The 17,058-nt window shown below is 57.9% G+C and overlaps 2 protein-coding genes across 4 annotated transcripts in view; both read left to right on the forward strand.

Moving 5' to 3' along the window:
* The window catches only part of FAM102A (family with sequence similarity 102 member A), a 34,289-nt gene extending 24,263 nt beyond the window's left edge, over positions 1 to 10,026 (forward strand). For both annotated transcript variants that reach the window (XM_045563333.1, XM_045563335.1), the window contains exons 4-11: positions 1,267 to 1,383; positions 3,067 to 3,113; positions 3,225 to 3,382; positions 5,203 to 5,307; positions 5,394 to 5,589; positions 6,066 to 6,187; positions 6,285 to 6,354; positions 7,361 to 10,026. In XM_045563333.1, coding sequence (XP_045419289.1) covers positions 1,267 to 1,383; positions 3,067 to 3,113; positions 3,225 to 3,382; positions 5,203 to 5,307; positions 5,394 to 5,589; positions 6,066 to 6,187; positions 6,285 to 6,354; positions 7,361 to 7,406 — 861 coding nt within the window. In that variant the 3' untranslated portion in view covers positions 7,407 to 10,026. The remainder of the gene's footprint in view (positions 1 to 1,266; positions 1,384 to 3,066; positions 3,114 to 3,224; positions 3,383 to 5,202; positions 5,308 to 5,393; positions 5,590 to 6,065; positions 6,188 to 6,284; positions 6,355 to 7,360) is intronic.
* Positions 10,027 to 10,054: 28 nt separating this feature from the next.
* DPM2 (dolichyl-phosphate mannosyltransferase subunit 2, regulatory) lies at positions 10,055 to 15,091 on the forward strand. 2 transcript variants are annotated; one of them, XM_045563337.1, is made up of 5 exons: positions 10,055 to 10,110; positions 12,213 to 12,362; positions 12,663 to 12,752; positions 13,544 to 13,646; positions 14,390 to 15,091. In XM_045563337.1, exons 1-5 carry the CDS (start codon positions 10,102 to 10,104, stop codon positions 14,446 to 14,448), a joined length of 411 nt encoding a protein of 136 aa, XP_045419293.1. In that variant the 5' UTR covers positions 10,055 to 10,101; the 3' UTR covers positions 14,449 to 15,091. The 2 variants fall into 2 exon arrangements, with proteins under 2 accessions (XP_045419293.1, XP_045419292.1); XM_045563336.1 differs by lacking the exon at positions 10,055 to 10,110 and having other exon boundaries at positions 11,388 to 12,362.
* Positions 15,092 to 17,058: the final 1,967 nt, after the last annotated feature.

Raw genomic sequence — 17,058 nt, forward strand, 5'->3', positions numbered from 1 at the left:
GGGGGCGCTGCACAGGGCGTGGCCCTTCCCCCTGGTCAGAGCTCAGGAACCGGTGGCTGGGCTGTGCACTCTGCCCCGGCCCCCGGTGTGACGTCCCTCTCCAGAAGCAGAGGGCAGGGTGGCTAGAACCAGGCTTGGAGGGTGCTGAAATGGAAATTTCTCCTCCTGTTGATTCACGTGGGTGAGGACAGCCACCCAAGCAGGAAAGAAACAACCAGGGAACAGCCGAGAGCATCTTATCTCCACCAGCAAACGCTTATGGGGCACTAGCACCTGTCAGATGCTGCCAGGCCCCTTCCCATCTACTCTGTAACTGAACTCCTGCTGCCGGCTTTGCTCCCATCGGACAGAGGAGGAGACCAAGGCCCAGAGAAGTAGTGGGACATGGCGCTGATCTGGAGTAGTTTCAGTCCTATCCGTCGGGTTAGCTGTGTGGCCCTGGGCAAGCCTCCTCCCCTCCCTGAACTTAGTTTCCTCGTCTGTAAAACGGTCTGAGTCAGTGGCAGAGCTGGGACCTGAACTCAGTTCCCTGATTCTGGACCGTGTGCCCCTAAACACAGCAATAGAGACTTGTACACAGCAGGCCTTGATAAACATCCCTGATCGGTTTGGTTTTCCCCAACGTCCCCAAGCCTGGCACTACCTCACCTCGACTTCAGTTTCCCCTCCAGGTGTGGCAGACTTGGCTGCCATCTCAGGGCCTTCCTAGCTCATGCCTACTTGCACTTTCTCCCACTTCCCTCCCCACCCCTCGTTCCTCTCCTGGACTCAGCATCAGAGGAGCCCCCCTCCAGCCCCTCACTCTGGCCTCCACCAGGGGGACTTCCCTGGGGTCCGTGCCCCTCCCTGCATCATGCCACCCCACCATCCAGTTCCCACGGGCCTTCCCTCCTTCCCTGCCTGCTTGCCTGGCAGCTCCCGACAGCACGGCCTTGTTTCCCAGGGAACAATGCATCTGTGTCACGGACAACAATGTCCTTTCATGTCGGGCGAGCTGGCCCCAGTGCACGCTGGGACACGACACAAAGGGTGCTTTGTGCAGCTCAGGGATGTGAGCTCCTGGCTTTGCCACGTCGGTGCTGCTGACCCGAGCCCTCTGTCCTTGGGTCCCAGTTATGCAACAGTCAGTCAGGGCTGTGGGGTGGGTCCAGGGGCTTTGCCTGTCTTCCCCCTCCCCCCACTTCTGCCAAGTTACCCCTTCTGGGAGTCTGCCACCCAGGAGCCCACACTGCGTGCAGCATCCCACATGCTCTTCTTCCCTCCTAGCTGGGCTTCGCCGACTTGAACCTGGCTGAGTTTGCAGGCTCGGGCTCCACGGTGCGCTGCTGCCTGCTGGAGGGATATGATACGAAGAACACCCGCCAGGACAACTCCATCCTCAAGGTACCAGGGGCCCTGCTGCCTCTTCTGCCCCCCACCAAGGGGTGGGGACAAACCCAGCTCCCCGTCAGAGTCTCCTGGAGGGTTGCTGGCAATTCAGGTTCTCACCTGGGCAGGCAGTGAGAGACCCTGGGATCAGGAAACCACTATCAGAGGCCTGGCTGGGATACTGGCCTCAGTTTACCCATCGTGGTCAGGGGGTGGACCCTGACAGTTTCTTTAAGGGTTTAGTGAGCACTTGCAGTGAGGGCCGGCCGTCCCTGACCTTGTGATATGCCGACAGCAGCCCCGTGGGTGTGTATGTGTGATTAGTCCTGGCTGTGCACGGAGAGAGTTGAGGCACAGAAGTAAAGTCGTTTGCCTGGGGTCACACACACAGCTAGCCCTTGGTCCCCAGCCCCTTTGCCTCCTCGGCCCAGCTCCTAACCATGCCCCATGTGACACGGGGCAGCCTGGCTCCTGTTGAGGATCGGCGAGCATGGCGGTTGCTGAGGGCCTGGCACAGGCCCGCCTTGGCTGGACACCTGCAGGTGTCCAAGACAACTGTTGCCCCTATAGCCTCTTGGGAACAGAGAGGTCTGGGTGTCCGCTGCCAGCATGTCTATCTTCCTCTGTTTCCCCACCCTTCCACCTGGTTAGAAAACAGGCCTGTCCCGACACCACCTCTGTAAGCAGGAGCGTGTTGTGTCTGGAGCAGGGCTGGGCAGGAGGTAGTGGGCAGGGGCTCTGGGACCTTCTAGACCCTTTGACCTCTCACAAGGGGTCCAGGCTAATGGTTGTGGTGGCCAGAGCCTTTCAGCCTCCCCTACAGTGGCCCCATGTCCCCTCAGTCAGGCCAGATCAAGGGGGTGGGGAACAGGTGGCATCGGATTCAAGCCAGCTCCCCCATGTCCTGTCTGCAGGGTCTTTGGCTATCACTTCCCTTCCCTGAGTCTTGGTTCCCTGGTCTGCAGCCTGGGGCTGTTGTCTACTCTGTAGGCTGCTGTCGTGGCCAAGTGAAATCATCCATAAAAAGCCTCAACCCAGTGGCCACCGTGTGATCAGTGGTGGGAGCTGAGCACCTCTTTCCTGCACGCCTGTCGCTCCTCTCAGCCCAGATTTTGATATCCAAACCTTGCCATGTTTGGGCCATTGAAAACATCTTTGCCCAAGTGGATGCTAACCTTTTCATGGCTTTGTGCTTTGCTTTATGCATCAAACTTTCACCAAGCCCCCTGCAGCCGGACTCGTGAGCCCCCACCCCGCCCACCTTGTCAGGTGCCTGAAGCTTCCCCACCACAACCCCATGTGGGGCTTTTCAGGCCCCCTCCTGCCTGTGCCCCTCACACAGGATGGAGGGGAACGCGTGGCCCCATGCCTGAGGTACTCTCAGTGTCGTCATCATGCTGAAATGACTGTAGCTACCTCTGGCTACGCTGTCACTCCGCCAGGCACCGGGCAAAGCTCGGGCCTCATCATCTCACTGCGTCCTCCTCACCACCCTGCCAGGCAGGCCCTGGGGTCATCTCCATCCTCCACAGGAGGCTCAGAGAGGTTAGGTTACTTTGCTAGGACCCTCCAGCCAGGAAGGTGCAGAGACGGGGTTGGAGTCCAAGCCCTCTGAGGCCAGGCCAGGAGGCTGCTGGGGGCTGTGCCTGGGCTGGGTGGGGGTGGCCGAGATGTAGCTGATTCCTCCCCTTCCTGTAGGTCACCATCGGCATGTTCCTGCTCTCTGGGGACCCCTGCTTCAAGACGTGAGTGCTGGCACAGGTGGCGGGAGGGCTGGGGGACAGGGACTCTTGGGCTCCCCTGTGCATCTGGTCCTGAGCTGGGGCCCCTTAGTCACACCCATCTTTCTTCTCAAGGCCACCGTCCACTGCCAAGTCCATCTCCATCCCGGGCCAGGATTCCTCCCTGCGGCTGACGTGTAAGGGTGGCGGGACAAGCAGCGGTGGCAGCAGCAGCACCAGCTCTCTGACAGGGTCTCGGCCTCCCAAACCCCGGCCAACCATCCTCAGCTCAGGTACCGTCCCCTCTGCCCGCCTCTCCCCCACCAGCAGCGGGTACCCAGGGAGACACTTGCTGAGAGGAGGGAGGTGGTGGGATGGTGTTTGTGTCTGTTCGTGTTCCCACTGGGCCGATGGGGGCTGAGCACCTTGTGAGTGCTGGGCCTGGGATTGCAGCAGTGCCTTGAACCAAGAGTGACATGGCCTCCTCGCCCATGTGGTCCTCAGTCTAGCAGGAGAGACATAAATAAATCATATGCATAAATCAAGCCATAAATAAATCACATGCATGTCCATGTACAGATGTGACCAGAGGTGGGGGAGACAGGCACAGAAGGTGGGATCTGTCTGAAACCTGGGGTGGCTTCCCTGAGGAGGTGGCATCTGGGGGCTGAGAGCTCTTGCTCTCCCACTTGCTGTGTGACCTTGACTGGCCAGTTTGCCTCTCCGAGTTTCAGTGTCCTCTGGAAGATGGGGTTGGGAATGGTAATTACAGCTTAGGTTGCTTTGGGGCTTAACCAAGCTAATGTACCTGTTGGCTCATAGCTGCTCAGTAGGTACGACGTTTGTGTTAAAGTATCATCATTACTAATGTTGTTATGAAAAAGCCCAGATCCCCAGAGGAGACAGTGTAGCAATTAGGTAGTGGTGCTGGCAGGAGAGGAGGCTCTGGCCCGCCCCCAAGTGTTTGCTGTGCTCCCGAAGCAGGGCCCCCAAGCTGATGCGTGAGTGAGCCAGTGTGCTGATGCTTGCTAGGTGATTCCGCCCTGGGGGCGGTGAGGGACCTTTGGCCATTGGGGCCTGGCTGTCCTCCACTCACATTTTTCCTGCAGACGCAGCCAGGGGAGGCCCCAGGCAGAAAGCATGCGGGCGTGGGGCTTCCCCGCAGTTACTCTTCCAGCTCCAGGGTGGGGGGCCCCAGAGGAGAGCTCCATCTGGGGACCAGGCCTCTCCCAGGCAGGTGGGATTTAAGCACCCACTTACTTCTGTGGCTGGTTCCTGCCTCCCCCGAGTGCAGAGAGCCTGTTGGGGACTTGCAAAGCCACGTGGCTGTGGTGGGCACACGGGCAGGCCTGGGCTCCTCTCTGAAGAGGGTGCGGATGGACCCTTCCTGTGCTGGCTGGCAGGGCTGGCGGGAGGGCTGGCAGGTGGGGATTCAGAGCACTGGGTGGGTCCTGCCTGGTCCCGTGTGCCTCCTGCTGGGGAATGCCAGGAAAGTTTGTTTTGAAGTTGGGCTTATGGGTGACTTGGGATAGGGCTGTTGACTGGTCCCTTCAGGCCAGCCTGCTCCCCTCCCCCTCCCCACGTCCCCTCCCCCTGCTCGGTCTACTCCAGCTACACTGACCCCAGCTCATTCCAGCCACAGGGCTTTTGTGCTGCTCTCTCTGCCTTGAAGGCCTTTTCCCTGATGCCTTATCTGGCTCCCTCCCTCCCATGTGTCCTGAAGGGCTTGGCATTAAGGCCATCTCCTTGGAGAAGCCTTCCCTGCAGGTCCCCAGACAGGGCCAGGCCCCCGACATGCTCTGCTCCTTGCTCTGCTGCTCACCACAGGTGTCGGTGACAGTGGCCCAGGTTTTGTTCAGCGTCCTTCCTCTGAGCCTCAGGCATTCCTCACAAGGAGGTCCCCAACTGGTATCTTGGGAATGAACAAAGCTGGGTTCAGAGGGTGACCTGTGGCTCAGGGACTCAGGCAGGTTGCTGCTCCTCTGAACCTTCATTTTTCAGTCTGTAAATGGAAATATGTGGAGCCTCCATAGGAGGCTCAGTAAGGGGACAGTGTGAAGGGTGAGGTGGCACCACTGGGTAAGCCCTGCGCCTCCCCCTTTCTGCCTTCCAGGGCTGCTGGAGGAGCCAGACCACAACCTGTCCAGCCCTGAGGAGGTGTTCCACTCGGGCCACTCCCGCAACTCCAGCTACGCCAGCCAGCAGTCCAAGATCTCCGGTGAGTGGCTGCCTGGCCCTGCCTCCGCGGCCTGCTGTGTCCCTGGAATCCCCCATAACGACCGTCCCTTCCACCTCCCCCGCCAGGGTACAGCACAGAGCACTCTCGCTCCTCCAGCCTCTCTGACTTGACGCACCGCCGGAACACGTCCACTAGCAGCAGCGCCTCTGGTGGCCTCAGCATGGCCGTGGAGGGGCCTGAGGGCAGTGAGCGGGAGCACCGGCCCCCCGAGAAGCCGCCACGGCCACCACGGCCCCTGCATCTGTCAGACCGCTCGTTTCGGTGGGTCCCACTGCTCTGCTCCCTGGGAACAGACCCCTCCCAGTGGCTCCCTGCACCTCTCCTGCTTTACTGTGACACAAGGACAGTAGGGTCCCCACCTCAGAGGGTTGGGTGGTGACGATTCAACCAGTTAGGGCTCAGCCCTGTGCCTGGCATGCAGCAGATGCTCAGTCAGTGGTTGCTGTTTGTCGAGAGCGTGGTCCGTGGGCCACACAGACCTGGGCTTGAGCCTTAGATCCACCGCTTACATGCTGTGTGGCCACTGTGTGGCCTTGGCCAAGTTACTTAGCCTCTCAGTGCCTGGTGTCCTCATCTCTAAAACCAGATAACAGCCCCCTCACCCCAGCATGGTCGTGAGGGTTGAATGAAGCACAATGTGGAATGTGCATGGAACATTCCAAGTGCTGTAGCTCTTCACTGTCGTCGTTTTGCTGTGCTTGTTGCTGCCTTACTGTTGTGACTCTGCCCGCCCCCAGGCGGAAGAAGGACTCAGTGGAGAGCCACCCAACCTGGGTGGACGACACGCGGATCGACGCAGATGACATTGTGGAGAAGATCATGCAGAGCCAGGACTTCACGGAGGGCAGCAACACAGAGGGTGAGCTGCCTGCGCCGCGTGGGCAGGGGACGATGTCACCCGCTCCAGGGGCCGCCCTTGCCCTGCTCAGCCTCCATCCTCCCTTGTGTCCCCACAGACAGCAACCTCCGGCTGTTCGTGAGCCGTGATGGCTCTGCCACGCTGAGTGGCATCCAGCTGGCCAACAGGTAGGGGCAGAGGCTTGGGGAGGGGTTACAGGGCAGCCGTGGGGTGCGGCGGTGGGCGCTGTCTCCGCGGCTCCCTGCCCTGGCTCTGATGATCTAGTGCTGGGGTACAGCTGTGGACAACACAGGTTGCACCCACGTGACAGTTTGTAGTGTGCCCTCATTCAGAGCACGTTACTGTGTGCCTGGCTCACTGCATCCTCTTGGCTCATTGGATGAATGAATGAGGGAGGGAGGGAGTGAAGGAGCCTCCCACATGCAGGCTGTGCTGAAGGCATCCCCCGTGTTCCTGTGGGCCGGGTGGGGAGGTGCCATTGAACATCCGGACCCAGAGCAGGACGGCCTCGGCCAGGGTCTGGGGAGCTGCCCTGCTGCCCCACTGCCCCCTGCTGGCCGAGGGATGACATTGCAGCCGCCGCCTCCCAGCTCACCGCCTGGGCTGCTCCGAGTAGGGTGGGCAGGAAGGAAACAGAGGGCGCCTCTGTGGAGGTTTGTAAACACCCCTCCCCAGCCCCTCTGAAAATGATGGGTTCAGGGGAGGGAAGAAACCAGTCTGGCTGCAGCAACGTCATAGGAGAGCTGCGAGCCGAGCCCCGGATGTGCCAGCAGGCAGGAGACCTGTCAGGTTCCCCGACTTTCCACTGTCCTCTTGGCAAACCTCACAGTCTCTGTGAGCCTCAGTTTCTTCATCTGTCAAAGGGACACGGCGCAGTCCCTGCCTGCCGGGGTTATTGTGGGAGAGGGGTGCACACCCGGGGATGTAAGCTGCCAGTACCCTGGAAGGGCTCAGGCACAGCCTGCGCCAGCTCTGCGGTCCCCATGGATTTTGATACTTGCCACGGTGCCACCCCAGGCAAGTGACTTCACATCCCTGAGCTTCAGCGTTAGCCCCTGCAAAATGAGGCTGGGTAACAGTGCCTGCTTCCACGTACCTCCAAGGGCCTGGCCCACGGGGTGCTCGGTAAGTGGGGCGTTGAGGGGGACAAGCTGACCCGTCTCTCCCCTGCAGGGTCTCTTCTGGGGTCTACGAGCCAGTAGTGATTGAAAGCCATTGAGGAGCAGGTGTCCAGGCTGGAGAAGGATCCTGCCTTCTCGGGTGTCCAGACCTGCATCATTCCACAAGGAACCTTCCCATTTGGATCACCATCCTCACTGCATCTCTTCCGTGCCTCTCCACTCCAGCCCACACCTGTCCCCCAGGCATCATTCCACTGTCCTCGCATCCATGCCGGGAGCCTCCTGGCCTGCCTGCGAGGGCCCAGGCACCACTGTGAATGTTCTCCGCTGAACCACTAGAGAGCAGGACAGGCTGGCCCATGCAGCCGGTGGGCAAGACAAGAGACTGGCCTGGCCCCCTCCGCCACAGACATGCCGCAGCTCCTAAACGTAGGGGTGTGTGTGGCTGAGGGCCTGTCCACTGCAGGAGCACTGGCTTCAGTCATGCCCTGGCAGGGTCTTGCTCCATTGCCCTCTTTCCGTGGGCGGGCCAGACCACCCCCAGAATCCTGCCACCTGTGACCCTTTGACTGCTTAGTGCTTCAGCTATCCCTTCCCTGTATCCTGGGGGATCCGCTGGCGGCCTCCTCCTGGGAGCCACAACCTCAGACCCTACCCACACTCCAGATTGAGAGCCCCACCGCCCCCAACAAATGTTCTGCTGCCCTGGCAGCCTGCACTTTGCACGTGCTTGTCCCCAGCACAGCCCCCTGGCCCTCTCCTCCCCTTCCTCTGACCCCTTCCCAAGGACTCCTGGTCACTGCCCGCTGTGCAGTCAGAGGCCCAGGGTCTGGCAGCCCGGCCGGAACGGGCTGCCGCCTCTCCTCCCTACATTTAGCTCCAGCTCAGGCCTAAGACCTGTGCTGACAAAGGTCTGAGCACCGACGGTGCCCTCTGCCCAGGGCTGGGTCCTGCGCAGCTGGTTTCCCGCAGCAAGGTTGGGGCAAGCAAAAGCCCCTTTCTCTGCCCTCAGGGTCAGCTGGCCCAGCTGGGGCGGATGCCAGAGAGGCAGGTGGACTGTGACTGGACCGCCTTAGAGCTGGCTTTCTGGCGGGAAAAGCCTCAGCCTTCCTCTGGAAGCATGCCCCCCCTGGGCAAGGGAGAGGTGGGGTCCTTTAAGGGGTGTGCTTTCCCAGCGGGGTGCAGTCTGGCCCTGCCCCTGGCCCCTGCCCTCACTGAAGCCCCTGCTCTCAGCACTTTCCCCCCGGTCCTCGTAACCTGCTTGAAGGTGGGTTCCAGCTGCCAGCCAGCCCCTGGACAGACGCCCTTACCCCTTTTAAATTTCACTCATTTCGTACAAACCCAGCAGGCTGGTGTTTACTTAGCCCTGTAGCTTTTTTTCCTTTCCTTCCTTTTTTTTTTCTTTTTTGCTTTCATTGAGTTCACAGTTCAATATTGCCTCCTCCCCCAGGTCAGGGGTGGGGTGCTTCTCTTCTCTGCCCCACCTGCCGGCTGGGTCCAGCAGGGCTGGGGACCCAGCTTGGGGCTGGGATGCTGGTCCTCTCTGGGGGAGCACGGGTGACCTCCCCAGGCTGGGAGCGGTCCCATTCCCCAGCTGGCCAGAGTTAGGGTTCTTGGTCTGAGAACTCCCTGGCATTGGGACCAGAGCATTTCTAGGGTTTCTGTTGTTGTTGTTTTACTTACCTAACTCTTTTAGAAAACGAATGTTAGAAGGTGCCTGCCGAGGCAGGATGGAACGTTCGCTCAGGCTGGAGAAGGCTCTGGTCAGCCCCGAGAGTCCCTTTCTGCCCCACAGATACTGGCACTTTAAAAGGAAGCTGGCGACACAGTCTCCAGATGAATTGGCCCCTTGAAGATGCGGGAGCGCTGTCCTTCCCTTCTGTGTCTGCGTCACCTCACCCAGCCCAGTGGGGAGGTGCATTCAGGGTAGATTCGGGATCTGATTTGAAGTTCTGGGGCTACAGGCACAAAACAGCTGGCCTCGGTGCTGTTGGGACTCTAAACCAGGAGTCCCAGCCCCACCTCCGCCAAGGTCTGGGCTTAAGGGTCACCCCAGAAGGAGATAGAGCCTGCCACATCCTCCCACACAAGGCCCTGGGCCAGGGTAATTGGACCAACTGAGAATTCGGCCACAACCAAATTGTCACTGGCTGGAGCAAGAGGCCCAGAGCCCTGGCCTTGTCCCCATGAGGGACACCTTTCTTCAGCCCTCTTGTCCCCTTGAGCTCAGAGAATTCCCACCAGGTGCCCACAGCTCCTGGACTTCAAATTCTATATATAGAGAGATGGAGAGAATATATTAGAGATATTTTTGGAAAGGAATTGGTCTATGCAATGCCAGTTTGGAATCTTCTTGAAAGTTTAACGTTTTTACTAGGAAATTTAAAGAAAATAAAGGTCTACAATATTTTTAAGATTTTTTTTTCCTGTTAAACCCCACAAACTGACCACATGGCATGATCTGCCAGGAGGGGAATGTCCATGTTTTCCTCTGTCTTTAGGGAGGTGATTGAGGAGATGGGGAGGGGTCTTTTTTTTCTTTAATCCCCCTCCTTTGTAAGAGAATGCTGCCACCACTACTTCTAGTTCAGTGGGCTGTGTTTGTATCTGTGTCCCAGCTTCTATTGTAGAAAATAACATTGTAAGGGGAAATCAGCCTAATGTCGGTGTCTTGGTTTGGGGAAAAAAAATTAAATATTGCGGATTTTGTTTTGCTGAGTTTTTCTTTTTTTTTTACCTTGTTACTTTAGCACGTTGACTTTGGGATCAAAGACAACATCAGAAGGAAGCCAGATGTATAAGGTGACATTCCACAGGTGGGGAAGATGTAGGTGGCCAGGTTTCTCCCAGTCCTGACTGCAGTCACAATTATCACCACCTTTATTGCTCCAGACTCCTGGGGGAGGAAACAGTCCCAGGTGGGCAGTTACTTTGCCACACCTAGTGACAGCTTTGACCTCCGAACCCAAGTTCTAACCACTGCTCTGTGGACCTTCCCTGCAATCAGGTGGCCTCTAAGGAACATGCCTGAGGACAAATACCTGTGCCTGAGTTTCCTCAGCTGCAAATGGGGTTATGGATCAAATGAGAATGTGGGTATACAGCCTGTACTACAGGAGGTGCTGGGTGTGTTCCCAAACTCTAAAGCCTCAGGCTGGCACTGTCTACAGCTTGGTCTGGGCCCTCACCCCTGCTCCTGACTGTCTCAAGTTACAAAGGAGCTCAGTGGCTTAGCCAAGCTTTGGGACAGCCAGGTCACTCTGGGCCTTTGACAAGCTCAAAGGTGGCAGGAAGCCTCAGTAGTTTTGGCCAGTCCAGAAGGAACCAGGCCACCAGGCCTCTGTCTCTGCCCCTAAACAGCCATTATCCCCACCCCTTCTCAGAGCACACCCCCACTTGTAGCCCCTTTAAACCCTGAAGGGGGTTCTCAGTCCCCTCCTCCGTTCTATGCACATCTGGGCAGGGAGGGAAAAGTTGGCTCCCAGCTCAGCCGTCTGTCCTTAGAGTGGCGAGGAATAGAATTGGGCTGTAGGAGAAAAAGGGTTGCTAGTGTCAGCTTTGGGAGAGCAGCCCCCATAGTGAGGGGCTCTGATGACAGGAGATAAATGCTGCTGGCGGGAGCAAACTATGCCAGGCCCAGACAACAACTCTCCCCTGCCCTCAAGCGGGGACAGCAGGCCAAGGGGCTCCACGACCAACTCGGGGCATTCCAGGATCTAAAAAAAAAAATCACTGACAAAGCTGGTTGGTTGATTCAAAGCTCCTACTTTGTGCCAAGCCCCTTTCTGGTGCTGGGGATACAGCAGTGACCACAGACCCTAGCCGTGGGGCGCTTAAAATGTGGGCCAGAGCAACTGAGTAAATCAGCTGATCCAAACACATAGAGGTCTCTGGCGGTGGTTCACACCTGTAATCCCAAATGCCTGTAATCCTGGCACTTTGGGAGGCTGAGGCCAGCCTTAGCAAGAGCGAGACACCGTCTCTACAAACAATAGAAAAATTAGCCAGGTGTGGTGGCACTTACCTGTAGTCCCAGCTACTCTCGAGGCTGAGGCAGGAGGATCGCTTGAGCCCAGGAGTTTGAGGTTGCAGTGAGCTATGTTGACGCCACTGCATTCTAGCAAAAAAGGGAGACCCTGTCTCAAAGAACAAAAAACGCAGAGGGGAAGAAGCCCCTGTCTCCAGCTGCGAAGGCGGCTTGTGGGGGCTGGGGGGTGGCACCCCAGTGAGACCTGATGGGTGAGGCGCAGCCGGCCCCACGAGCTATGGGAGGACAGTTCCAGGTCCTGGTGCTGGAGAGGCGTCAAAGATCTGGCCCTGCCTCCCCTTGTTCTCAGAGGAAAGGGCCTCCAAGACCATGGGGCTTCCCGCGGGCCTGTCCGAAACCTCTGGTGCTGCGACACCCAGGGCTAGAGAGGCAGACGGTGAAGAGAGGTAGAGGAAACCCGAAGGGTCGCCAGGGAAGCCAGGCGATGGGCAAGGGGGCGCCCTCTCTCCCGCAGTCAAAATCCTCCCCATCCGTGCGGGCTCGGCCAGCCCTCCTCATCCCGCCCCAGGCCGGGCTCTGCACCCTTCCCCTCAGCAGACAAGGCAGGGCCTCGGGATCAGGCAGTAGGACTCCCTGTCGGGTTCCAGTGTCAGCTTCACCGCTGACTCCTGTCTCTGAGCTTCACTTTCCCCATCTGAAAAATGGGACTTCCGATCCTCCACCCCCATTCCGCTCTGGCTTTGGGACTCTGGGATGTTTAGAGATGGGCTTTGGTAGGAGGCGGGGGGAACGATCCCGCAGGACTGTGACCACGAAAGCCAGGCAGTCCGGGTTCCCAGCTCGGGCCCATTCCCTAGTTTCGGGGAGCAATCTGCCCCATGACTCCCTCGAGAACTACATTTCCCGACATGCCAAGGGAGGCGGCACCTGCCAGTCTCGGACCACGCGTTGCTGGGCCAGCCTGGGAACTACGACTCCCGGCGTGCTTCGCGCCCTAAAGCCAGAAGGGCCCGGATCCGGAACCGGATGTGGCTTGGTGCTCTGGTGGCGGAGCGCCGAGGCAATGGTGAGGTTGGGGCTGAGTGCTTGGCTGTGGGCGTCTAGGGTGAGGTCTGGGGTCTGTTGGGGAGCTGGGGCTTGGGCACTCGGAACCGGGAGTGCTGTCTCCCGCCTGCTCACTGTACGCGTGAAAACGCAGAGGCCTGGCGCTCTCTGCCAGCCTGGAAACTGATCCCTGGTCAGCCCTCCCTAGCATCGGCTGGATGAATGGGGAAGCTTAGAGCGTAATCAGGCCGCGACGGCCCTCGTCCATTAGTGCCCCTAAATGGAGGGTCACTTCGTCAGCTGAGCCCTTCCTTTTCTTCAGGCCACGGGGACAGACCAGGTGGTGGGACTCGGCCTCGTCGCCATTAGCCTGATCATCTTCACCTACTACACGGCCTGGGTGATTCTCTTGGTATGTCTGTTTCTCCCGCCCTCTGCTCGCCTTCCCCATCCTTGGGTCTTGAAACCGACCCACAACACTATTTAAGCAGCTACCAAGTGCCAGGTGCTGTGCTAGGGGCTATACCCGCCAGAGCTCATGAAATCTCCAGAACAGCACTACAAGGAAGATGCTAGTGGTGTACGCATTTTGTAGATGAGGAAGCTGAGGCGCATTCTGGGAGAAGGGTCTGGCCTAAGGTCACATACTTAACCGCTGGACTTAAAGCCCTGTGCCCTGTTTGCTTTGCCTTTTGGAGGGAGTTCTGGTTCTGGTTAGCCTTCCAGCTCGTGGGGATGGCAGGTACCAGTGGATTTTATGAGGGCCTTTAGGATGTTTTCTTCTTGCGGGAAAATTTATTGGTCGTTGCTTAAGAAGTGCAGTGTGTTTGGGAGGCAAAATCTTGCAGAACTTGCTATCCTTTGGAGAAAGATGTTAGTAAAGAAGACCTGCGAGCCCAGGTTGGGAGTCACTCAAGGATTCCTCATGTACTTTTTGCTAGACTGTGAGTGCCTGCTAGACTGTGAGTGCCTTAGGGCAGTTCTCTTGGCTTCTGTTCACTGCCAGGTTCCCAGCACCAACGTAGGGCAGGCACCAAGTGCCCAGTAAATAACTTAAATAAATGAATGAAGGAAACAAAACATGGCACCGCAGATGCCGTTGTCCTAAAGATGATAAGTCCCTTAGATGGAGGGGGTGGGGTGTTTGGGCTGGGGGCTGGACGAGGCCACTGTTGCTCACCAGAGCTCTGCCCTGGCTGCCAGCCATTCATCGACAGCCAGCATGTCATCCACAAGTATTTCCTGCCCCGGGCCTATGCTGTCACCATCCCACTGGCGGTGGGCCTCCTGTTGCTCCTGTTTGTGGGTAAGTCACCCCCTCACCGCAACCCCGACCCTGGGCAGGGTGTCTGGAGGGCCCCACCTCTGAAATTACTTCCACACTTTGATACTTTCTGGACATCTGTTTGAGACTCCTTGCCCCCAACTCTCCCCTGGGGTTTTCCTGTTCCTCCTTCAAGGCCATGGTCAGTAACTCTGGGCTTCCCGATGCCTCAGGCTTTTTGGACTCTAATGGTGTGTGTCCCTTTTTCCTGCTTGCCCCATCACTCTGCTCACACCTCAGTCACCTCTCACCCTCTTGTCGCCCTGCCTCCTAATTCCTGCACCTCTCTATCTCTTATGGCTTCACAGGGACGAGGACTATGTCTCTATTGTTACTATGTCCTCAGCACTCAGCACAGGAACGTAGTTTTGACGAGTCAGTCAACATTAGATGCCTGGATGATGGGGTAGATGGGTGGGTAGGTGGATGTTGGGTGGGCAGGTGGTTGATTGGGTGATGGATAGATGGGTGGGTCTTGTTGCCCTTGGAATCTGAAACACTAAATGCAACATTTTGCCTGAGGTAGGCACTCAGTTGGTGTTTGTTGAATCAATGTGAGTGGATGTGTGGCTTGAATGACTGGGGAGACAGCAGGTGCCTTCGAGGGTGGTTGGGTACGCGCATGGCCTTGCACGTGGGTTGCCTTGTCCTGCCCTGCCCTGCCCTGCCCTCCCAGCATCCCTGAGCCCAGATCTTACCTGGCCATTCTGGTTTGTATATTCCAGGATTGTTCATCACCTACGTGATGTTGAAGAACCAGAGAGTGACCAAGAAGGCTCAGTGAAGGCCCAGCAGGGATGAGGCTGCCAGCCCCTTTTTGGCCTCCTCTCCAGGGCAGGGACCAACGGTGGGAGCCCACAGGACTGGTCCAGGCACTGTGGCCCGCTCCAGCTTGGCTGCCCTCCAGACATCCCTGTGGGACGGAGCTGTTTAGGACTCACCCCTGACTGACCAGAGCCCTGCTCCTCCCCTGCTCACCCTTCCAGAAGCCAGGAGGGAGGAGCACCAGGGAGACCTCTCATCCCCTCTGGCTTGGGCATGAAAGACACTGGTTCTCCTTACCTCACCGTCAGACTTCCCATCACTTTTTCCTCTGGGTTCTACCATCTTGCCTCAGTTTCCCTCCTTTCACATGCTGATATTGGACTTAGCAGGTTCTGAGGTGGCACATGGTCTCTCTGACCTCTCCCCACAAGTCCTGTTCCTCTACAAAGGCTGCTTCCTTGGCCTGACACAGCCCCAGACCCCACAAGGACTTCTGGACCTGGAAAGCCTAGGAGAAGGATTGGCCCCAGAGCTGCCACCACATCTCAGCACACAGGGCAGCCACGCTGGCCTCCTGACCAACCATTCCTCGTGGAAGCCCGGGCCCCAGCCCCAGGGCTGGCCTGTGTAGGGAGCCTACCAATAAACACTGATTTCGTGTTTGTCTCTGTGCCATCCTTACCAGAGGAGGGGGGTGGGAGGTGGCCCCTGCATTGGTCTCAGGTCAGAAGACCCTGGTTTGTACACTGAGGGTGCCTTAGTGCCTCTTCTGCCCTGCCCCTGTGCTGGACACTGGAGACAAAGCTGGGACTAGGACAAATGTGCTTCGGACTCAGTGGAGCTCGCAGCTCTAAAGCCCGTGGCAGCCTTAGCATTGCCTCTGCCGTGTCTCCCCTTTGCCAGCATAGCCAGGATGGACTTACTATTTTAGGGATCCTTGGGCCACTCGTCTGAAAGCCCAAGCTCGTCATCATCCATCTCTTGCACGCAGCAGCCCAACTTAGCCAAGCCCTGAGCGACAAAGGCTGCTACTGAGTCAGAGCAGGGCTGCTGTGTTCGGGGTAGCTGATCTGGCGCAGGCCCTGGTATGCAGGCAATCCCACTGTGCCTGAGCAGCCTCTTCCGTCCCCCACGGCACCCAGTGTGAACCTGCCCCCAAGCCTGAGACATTCACTTTTCCCCCAGTTAGCAGAGGCTTCTCCGTCATCACAGAGAAAAGGGGCCAACTGTGGGCACGCCTGCCTTCCCTTGCCTGTGTCACCTGTCCTCTGTCCTCCAGTCCAGGCGGAGCTGCACACTTGGGCTTTGGGTCCTTTCTCCCCAGTGCTGTGGCAGGAGCCTGTGTCACCAGTGGTGCCTGTCGTGGGAACAACCTCTACCTCTCCCATTGTTTCCTGAATGCGCTCCAGGCTCCACTTCCAGGACCCTGCATTAACCCAGCAACTCCCTCCCAGTTCCCCCTCTCGCCTTCACTGCCAAACTTCCCCGAAAGGGTGTCCACACCTCCCCTCCGGCTGTGCCGGGCATCTGCCCTGTCACTCAAGGGAGGCTGCACCCCCTGAGGCCACCGGTGATGACCATTCTTTAAATCCAAAGGATGTTTCCTTGACCCTCTGCCACATTTGGCACATGACATCCCTTGGACCTGCCCTCAGACGCTCTCTTGGTGTCTGTGATGAGTGTTCTTGATGCCTCTCTCATGTTCTCTTCTGCCATGGGCTCCTGAGGGCTTGGTCACAGGCTTTGTCACCCACACCCTTCCTGGTGATCCCGTCCTTTCCCAGGCTTTCCTCCAGCCCAGCTCTCCCCTTTGGGCCCCAGCTGTGCACCTGACGTCCCCATTGGATGTTGTGGTGGGACCTCGATACATCTGGTTGTGAGCTGAATTCTTAGACTTTCCCAGCTCTGGCTCCCCTCTCGTGCCTGCCCCCTCTCATGACTGACTGGCAGCCTGTGTCCCCGCTGTAGCTTTCTTCCCTCACACCCCAACCACAAGTCCCCAAATCCCATCAATTCTCCCTTCCTCCCAGCCACTTTCTGGATGCACAGCCACTACCCTCTACCCTAAGTCAAGGATGGCTTCTTCACCGCTCCCCCACACCTCACCTGCTCTGGCCCTCTCCAAACTATGCACAAAAACCAGTGGCCTTTCAAAAACCCATATCCAAGCATCTTTCTCACACTCACACGATGTTTTTCTGGGTCCGCACCTGTCTTCCTATGACAGCCTACAAGGCCGTGGCTGCTGGCTTGCTTTCTCTGTCCTGTTCACTCCAGCCACGCTGGCCTTTCGCTTCCTGGGACTGGCCCAGGCCCTTTGCATACTCTACTCACATTGTTTCAAAATGAGACCGGCATGCTTCCTGCCCTTGTGGCATTTCCATTCTAGTGGGGGAGGTGCAGTAAACAAATAAATGAACAAGACAATCTCGGACAGTGTAAAGAAAATAAAGGTGATGTGATCAAGAGTGGGGGGAGGGGACGCCTGGTTAGAGTGGGCGAGATAACTGGAAGGAAGAAGGCAACTGAAAGTCTGGGGAAAAGGATCCTGAGGGTTTGGTGGCCAAGGAACTGTAGGGGCCTGTGTGGCTGGGTGGTGGGTGTAGGGAGAGTGGTCAGACGGGCCTGG

The sequence above is a fragment of the Lemur catta genome, chromosome 10 (genome assembly GCF_020740605.2).
Source record: "Lemur catta isolate mLemCat1 chromosome 10, mLemCat1.pri, whole genome shotgun sequence".
NCBI lineage: Eukaryota > Metazoa > Chordata > Mammalia > Primates > Lemuridae > Lemur > Lemur catta.